The 8,205-nt window shown below is 48.5% G+C and overlaps 1 protein-coding gene across 13 annotated transcripts in view; it reads right to left on the bottom strand.

Moving 5' to 3' along the window:
* Positions 1 to 545: 545 nt before the first annotated feature.
* Positions 546 to 8,205, bottom strand: part of Fyn (FYN proto-oncogene, Src family tyrosine kinase) — a 192,019-nt gene continuing 184,359 nt past the window's right edge. For 12 of the 13 annotated variants that reach the window (XM_087596871.1, XM_087596875.1, XM_087596869.1 and 9 more), the window contains one exon: positions 546 to 1,190. In XM_087596871.1, the coding sequence (XP_087452997.1) occupies positions 982 to 1,190 (209 nt within the window). In that variant the 3' untranslated portion in view covers positions 546 to 981. 13 annotated transcript variants of the gene reach the window in all.

Below are 8,205 nucleotides of genomic sequence, written 5' to 3'. Positions count from 1 at the left end.
GTGGTTACAAGGTTTATTAAATAAAAGGAGAACCCGTGAGAACCCTTCGGCACTCGTCTTTATACAGGAAATTCGTGTGGTCTCCGTCTCGTAGCTCTCAGTGGCAGAACTGGCCGGCTGCTTCTTGCTTAACCGTGCTTACTTAAGTTTCAAGAACGGATCCCAGTTTGCTGGGGCAAAAACTGGCACTAAAATCTGTGAACTCAGCTTGGGGGACCTGAAAAAAGTCACACGAACTTTTTTCACACAGGTATGACTAGGAACCAAAAAAGTGCAGTCCAAATGAAGGGGGAATCATGCTTCGTAGAAGTAAAAAAACAAAACAAAAACAAAAACAAAAAAACCCGAGGCCACCGGCTTTCGGGGTGATGCCTGCGCTTCGATGGCGGGTTTTTGCGGTAATCCTCACTCTGGTCCTGTAGCTACTCGGCCTATGCTGGCCACAGTCTCCATGGTAGCACCCACATGGTGTATGTACAGGAACATATGTTGACATATATATCATATGTATAAAAAAGGAAAAAAACAAACACCTGTCCTGATCGTTTTTTGTTAAAACATGAAAAAAAATTTTATTGTTTTAGACAAAGAGGCCACTTTTGGAAAATAATACTTTTTTTTTTAGTTGAATCGGGTGAAGACAGAGTTAAAATCACAGAGGATTTGCTTTTTTTTCTTTTTTAAAAAAGGAAAGCACGAGGATGGTTGGCACAGGAGCAGCTATTTACACTGAACAGGTTTGGCCTTTGACAGAACAGCGATACAATGCATTTCCAAGTCTGTCTCGGATGATTCACAGAGGAGGTTCGGACTGGGGGACAAGTGTCATTAAGGAGGGCCGTGGAAGTTCGTCAGCCTCAGAGTCACATGCAATCTGATCCTGGACGGTTCTCGCTGCTCGGAGGCAGCTGGCTATGGAATCGGAAGCTAATGGGGAGGGGTGGGGCGGCCTCTGGGACGAGGCCCCTGAAGCGCAGGCTCTCACAGGTTTTCACCGGGCTGATACTGGGGCTCTGTGGCGGTAAAGTAGTCCTCCAGGAAGCCCTGCAAGTACTCGAAAGTGGGGCGCTCCTCCGGATCCTTTTTCCAGCAGTGGATCATGAGCTCGTGCAGGGAGATCGGGCAGTCCTGCGGGCAGGGCATCCTGTAGCCTCTCTCCACCTGCTCCAGCACCTCACGGTTGTTCATGCCTGCGAAGACAAGGGGCAGTGAGAACCGGCTCTCCGCGCACCACCGGGGCCCGCCGCTGAAGCACACCGGAGGCTGTTGGCCCTCTCGGGAGGGGAGCCAGGTCTTTACTAGGTTATCACACCATCGAGTGGAACAAAAGGACGGAGAGCTCACAGATGCAAAAGCCGGGGACAGTGACTCTCAGAGCACTGCAAGTGAGAGAAGCCAGACGCTGTAGGATTTCGCCTACCTAAGACCCTAGAAAGGCCAGACGGCATGATAGAAACCAGATCGGTGGTTGCTGCGCGCGGGTGGGGGTGGGGACCACCAGTGAAAGGTCAGAAGGAGGCGAGAGGTGAGTTGAATGCCCACGTTTTTCCTGTGAGGGGCCAACTGCAAATATTTCTGCCTGTGTAGGCTACACGCAGCTCGAAAGGGTTTAAAACAAAACCAGGTTTTGGGGGGGGGGGTGCTCTGCCTTGAAAACAATGCAGGCGGCAGTCCGTGACCCCAGTCTAGTGTGTGAACTATCAGATTTCACGAGTCAAAACTCATGCAAACATAGTGTATTTTAAAATTAACATTTGTTTTGGGTAAACTCTACTTCAGTAGAAAAGATAAAAACACGGGAAGAAGGGAAGATGGCTCAACGGTTAATAGCACGCCCGCTCCTGCAAAGTACTCAAGTTCACTTCCCAGCATGCATCCGGGCGGGGCCTGCCATTCTAGTTCCAGAGGATCCGACACCTCTGGACTCAGCAGACAGCTGTACTTATGTGCACATATCCTCACACAAATGCAATTAAAAAGAAATCTTTGGGAGGAGAGATGGCTCAGTGGTTAAGAGGACCCAGGTTCGAATCCCAGCGCCCACGAGGCACTTAGCTCACGACTGTCTGAAATCCCAGTTCCAGGGGATCTGACACCCTCACACACACACACACACACACACACGTACGTACAAGGAGGCAGAACACCAATGTAAATTTTACAAAGAATAAAAAAGAAGTCTTTGAGTGAAGCACGCAAACACCTCACAGGATAAAAGCAACAGGTCTTCTGTGTGCAGGATCCATTTGTGAACGTCACAGTTTTCCTCATGCTTGGGCGCAGTGTCTGAAATTTCCCTTCATGCCAGCAGAGCTCAGCACCATCTGGCCTGGTGACTCCCACAGTGCTCTGAGGTTTGGGGACTGTGACAGGGGGGCAGGGTGACTTACGGAGGAGGCTGTCAGGCCATCCCTCATCTGAGACCTCCCTGCCCCTCTGCAGGAGCTGCCTAAGGCCGAGGTTCTCAGGCTGGACAGCAGAAGGCGTCCTGGGAGGCTGGGCATGGCCTCTTAAATTGCTGGTCTTCTTGACAGTGCAAGAAATACCACACTCAGTGTGCCTTCCTTCTCAGCTACTCCCAGATGCTTGCTGTCTGTCTGTCTGTCTGTCTGTCTGTCTGTCTCTCTGCACTAAGACCTTGTGAGCCTGTCATCTAAATCTTCCCTAACTCCTGACAGCTAGTTTACAGCACCAAAAATCTGCTGTAATCTACAGTGTGAGATTCAGGGTTGTCACTAGCAAGGAACCCATATAATATTCATGCAGACTTTTTTAATTCTGGGGGAGGAGGTGACCATTGGGGTCAGAATCTGTCACTTGGCCAGAAGTCCTGGCCAAAGCACATTTCTGTTTCCCTCTGTAGGGAGCACCCAGGCTTCTGGGTTGGTAGGTAATTAATTCTCTTAGCTGTCCTCTCACCTTGGAAGCTGGACCTGTCTTAGCTAGGTCTTCCTGGACGATGACTATTTCAGTCACCTACTTGTCCAAAGCCTTGTAGAATGCTTTTTTAATTCTCAGGCCTTATAATTTCTGCAGTGACAAAATCCAGCCTTCCTTCGGCTGTGTTTAAGCAGACCTTCAATATGGCCAACTAAATTCACTCTACTCAAGCTTGCCCCCGGCCTTGGGAGAGCCCGGAGTCCAGTGTGGGACTGCCTTCTTTCGTTGGGCTGAGGGCAAGGGAAGGTACACGGATCGCAACCCTTTCCTGAGGGACTCCAGACAGAAAGGGTAAGGAACAGAGGCTAGCATTTCCTCAGGAACAGTTCCAAAGCCCAACAAGCGCTGGAAATGAGGAAGCTTTTGTAACTCACTCAGCGGCATTGCAAACCTGAACCTGCTGAGGTTTGGTCTTCTTGTATTGTAATGCTGTGCGTGTGCGTGTTGTGTATGTGTGTGGTGTGTGTGTATGTGTGTGTGTATATGTATGTGTGGTGTGTGTATGTGCGTATGTGTGTGTGTATGTGTGTGTGGTATGTATGTGCATATGTGTGTGTGTATGTGTGTGTATGTGCGTATGTGTCTTTATGTGTGTGTGGTGTGTGTGTATGTATGCGTGTGGGTGATGTGCGTGTGTGTGTGCATGTGCGTATGTGTATGTGTTGTATATGTGTATGTGTGGTGTGTGTGTATGTGCATATGTGTATGTGCATATGTGTGTGTATATGTGTGTGTATGTGTGTATATGTATGTGTGTATGTGTCTGTGTGTATGTGTGTGTGCATGTGTGTGTATGTGTGTGTATGTATGTGTGTATGTGTGTGTGCACATGTGTGCGTATGTGTGGACCCAGAGATGTGCATGTAGATCTGGGACCCTCCCCAAGTTATTTCTGATTGGTAAACAAAGATGGCAACAGCCAATAGCTGGGCAGGAAAGACATAGGTAGGGTTTAGGTTTCCTGGGCTTGGGGTAGGGACAGGGAGAAAGGAGGAGGAGGAGGTAAAGAAGGACAGAGAAACTGCCACAGGTTAGGAGGCCTGACACTGAGGGTTTGCCACCTGGAGCTAAGAACAGCCCAAGTGAAACTTAGTAATAACTCGGGGTTATCAATGTCAGTAGATTCTGACAGCATCGGTGGTAGGTATCTGCCGAGCTCTGGTGCTGATTGAGGCTTACTGTAAATACAACGGTTGTGTGTGTCTTTTATCTGTGAACTAAATGGTCAAAGGTGGCTACAAACCCTGGATTGGGATTAAAAGTTTCTACAAACACACACCAGCCACAAACACTTCCTGCTGTGAGGCCTTGATGGCTTCCTCCCTAAGTTCCGTCCCAGACGCTCCTTCTGGGTTATGTAACATGTCAGGACACTGACTTTTAAAAAAAATGTCTGATTCCAATGTGTATTTGCTCCTGGGGGACTGGCTGAGAAGCTGGGGCCCAAAGACAGCTATCTCTAGTCCAGACAGCCTGTAGGGCCAAGACCAGAGCACAGCCATACACAGGGAATGGCGTTCTTTGAAGCACAATTGAGTAGACAAAACTCTCAGTGTCATGGTGTTTCTGGAACTGTACACAGTTTGAGTCTGCAGGACTCTCCCTTGTCCTGGCTCCTGCCAGGAGCCCCTGGAGGAAAGAAGCTTAGGGGTGCCACAGTAGATTCTCCCTAGAAGCTACAACCACTCCCCAAATGCATCTCACAGCATTAACCTGGCACCGATTGCACAGCACAGCACCGCAGAATTCAATTAACTACTTTCCCATGATTCCGTGAATCATTTGTCAGTAAATGGTTTATTTTATTTAAAAAAAAAAAAAAACCAAACTCCTCAGATGGAAATATTTCTTTTCTTTAAACTTTTAATTCAGTCTCTGCCAATGGAAAGTTTAACTGGCCATTTGGGTCAAGCCTATTTTTCCAGTGCTCCACCCAAGACTTGGACATAGCAGAGGTGACAACCGAAAACAGCATGTCAGATTTGCCAAGAAGGCCTCCTTCCTGGGTAGCTGTAGCCATGGGACAGAGCCATACCTCAGTACATGCAGAGTGATGACTGGGTCAGGCCTGAAGACCACACTGTCAGCTTTGATACCCAGCCTGCTACCTCCTTTCCCACGGCACCCCACCCCCACCCCATTTCTCCTTTCTTCTCGTGTGCTCTCTCCAGACCTCCGGGAGTCCAGGGAGTATATAAACAATTCTATGCATTGACTGAAACACACACATACCAAAGACAGCTTTGCCAAAAGAGCAGGCTATTAGACACCGCAACTGGCTGAGTGACAAGCGTAACAGCGCTAGCTGCTTCCAACCAACCAGAGGCCAGAACACAATGGGCGGTCCTGCAGACCTGGTACTTCCTCAGCCAACCAGAGGCCAGAACACAATGGGCGGTCCTGCAGACCTGGCACTTCCTCAACAAACCTCGGCAATGGTCAAGATGTTCTAGATCAGCAAGGATTCAGTGAGTTTTTAATTCATAAACAGTACTTCAGTTAAGTACACCATGGTAATATTCCAAAAAAATACCCATTGCCCAGGTTGGTCTCAACTCTCTTCTGTGCTCCCACAGCTCAAGAGAATAGCAGTCTCTGCTCTTCCTTTGAAGAGGGCCCGTTCTGGGGGGCTGCTTTTCCAGGACCCAGGTGAGCCCTGCGCTCAGAGTTCTCCACAGCCCTCTGCTCTGAGGTCTCCCTTTAATTTTTCTTTCGTGTTTTCAAACATAGTCACGGCTGTAACGGATCTAGTCCTTCTGCCCCAAACACTGTAGCTGTGAGCCTCTGGCCAAGCGGACTGTGCTCACTTCCTGACGTTATCACCATATTATTCTTTCCGTATTATTCTTTCTGAGTCATTTTGCTGGTTTCCTTCTCAAACACAAGGGGTCAAGTCTCCAACTCTTCCTTTCAAATCCAGACGTTGTACAGTTGCCAACATGGACTGTCCTATGTATGTATGTATGTATGTATGTATGTATGTATGTATGTATGTGTGTGTGTGTGTGTGTGTGTTTTTTTCCCCCCTCCTTTTCTTGTGGGTATCAGTATTATTCTTTGAGTTGTACAAGAACTCAGTAGAGCCTCCCTGCTTTTCTTTCTGGTTCTTGAGGGAAGGAATAAAAGTGGCTTCCATAGGCAGAACACTTAACAGCCGTCACTTCTCATACTCTGTACCTCTTGGCAGGGGACCTGATGTGCTCGGGTCTCCTTTTGTTAAACACCTTGCTGTCAGTTGCTTAGGACAAGGTCTTGGGACAAGGTCTTACCAAAGAAATCTTAACACTTTACTGCTTACCACTTGTGTGGCCTTCTCAAGGGACCTCAGAGCAGCCATACCTGTACTTAGGGGTTTATTTTCTAGTCACGCATGGGTTTCCCCATGGCTGTAGGAATCTGGACACCTGCACTGTGTAAATAAATGTTATAACAATGGGAGATGATACTCAGGTTATCTGAGATCAGATTTCTTTTGTAAACCGAGCTTTTCATTCAAAGGGAACGATACTACACTGTGTCTGGATGAGGCCTTCTGTCTGAGGCCCCTTGCTTCCCTGTGTAAGCTCTCTTAAAAACCCATCTGTCTGCTCGCTCTTGAGAGCTGCCGCATGGGTGCTGGGAGGAAGGACGCGGAGTTAATGGAGCTTGCTCTGCGAGCCTGCACTGCACCATGGAATATGTTATCGGATTACCCAGTGTTTTCCCTTATCTCACGAGAACGGCCAGGAGGCTTTGGGAGCTGCTTCGTGGATCGGAGTACAAATCCGGGGCAGAGGCCTGCTGACCAGAGGGCACAGATGAAAATAAACGACTGACCCCGAGAAGTTGCAATAATTACTAGTTTTGTTTACTGTTGCCCATCTCACCAATCACCTGGGGCAGCTGTTTTTATTACAACTGCTGTATTGATAACATCAGAAATGGTGGGCGGGAGAACCACAGCACACAGAGGTTATTTGAAGTGGATAGTGTAGTATGTATGATTCTTTCTGGGCTTTTCTTTTTTTGTTCTCTTTCTCTTTACTTTTGGAGACAAGGTCTTGCTATGCAGCCCAGGCTGACCTCAAACTAACAGTAGTCCTCCTGCCCCCGTCTCCCAAGGGCTGGGATTACAGGCCTGAGCTTTTGATAATACAGTGCTATGAAGATCTCCTGTTTTCTGAAAGAAGTGAAAAAGAGGGTGAAGGCGTCGGCATGGAGGCAGGGGCCTGACCCACAGCTAAGACCAGTGTGCTGCTGTGTTCAGGTACCACTGGGAGGATACCCCTTCCTAGTGCCCTCCGGCTTCACACACAGCCTTCTATCCTCCTTTCTATCCTCTTATCAGCCATGTCGGCCAAGAGAAACCTTGCAGGGGAGGCAAGAGCATTCTGTGCTCTCTGACAGAACACAGTGAACTAAAGGGGGGCTCTGACCCTGGGGACCACAGGCTGGGAAGGTAGAGGACCTTGCTTGTTCTTGCTCTGCTATGGGTGGTTGTTCTCAGACTGTTTCTCGTCTGCAAAGTCCAAACCTTCCTCCTGGAGGGAGAGTCTGCCCGTCAGCAGCTAGAACACAGGACTGACTACCTGTGATCTCACGGGGAGGGGCAGAGCAGGTGCTCAGCTCTTTACGAGATGCTAGCACGTTTGCTAGCTCACCTTACCTCTCCGAGTCATTACCAAGTGACTGGATCTGCTCAAGGAAGTCGAGCAGCTGACACTTGCTGAATGATCTGAGTGCACTTCAAACGCATGGATACACGGATTTGCTTAGGGGAACAGCCCTGCTCGGCCAGATCCTGCCAGTACACAAGCGGTGATTCAGTCAAGGGCCACAGCACAGCATGGCCAGGACATTCTGCCTACCGGGTTACTGGAATATGAAATTTGAACACGAGGTCAACTTCCCAGAACTTTGGAACAGATGCTACCTTGTGGCTAGGAACATTCACACCGTGTCAGCCATATAATATGTGAGGTTAACTGGGCAGAGTTAGAAAGTTCTGTAGGCTTTGAGCCAGCTTTAAAAATATTTAAAAGCCTGTGAGTTTTCTCTTTTTAAATTTAATTTTCTTTCTACTTTTATTCACACATTCCTTTATTTGCTTCTACAGAGTCTACTGTGGACAGACACTGCTGGGAATCAGAACACAGAACATGCCCTGTTCCCCTCAAGCAAGGCAGAGCTGCTGGGAAGTCCAGACAGAAGGAGAGAGAAACATTCCAGGGGCATACGGTGCACACCTTTAATCTCAGCACTTGGGAGAGAGCATCAGGCAGATAG

The sequence above is a fragment of the Rattus norvegicus genome, chromosome 20 (genome assembly GCF_021556685.1).
Source record: "Rattus norvegicus strain SHRSP/BbbUtx chromosome 20, alternate assembly SHRSP_T2T, whole genome shotgun sequence".
Lineage (NCBI taxonomy): Eukaryota > Metazoa > Chordata > Mammalia > Rodentia > Muridae > Rattus > Rattus norvegicus.
Note: the sequence above shows the minus strand (reverse complement) of the source record. Positions and strands in the feature narration are given on the sequence as shown.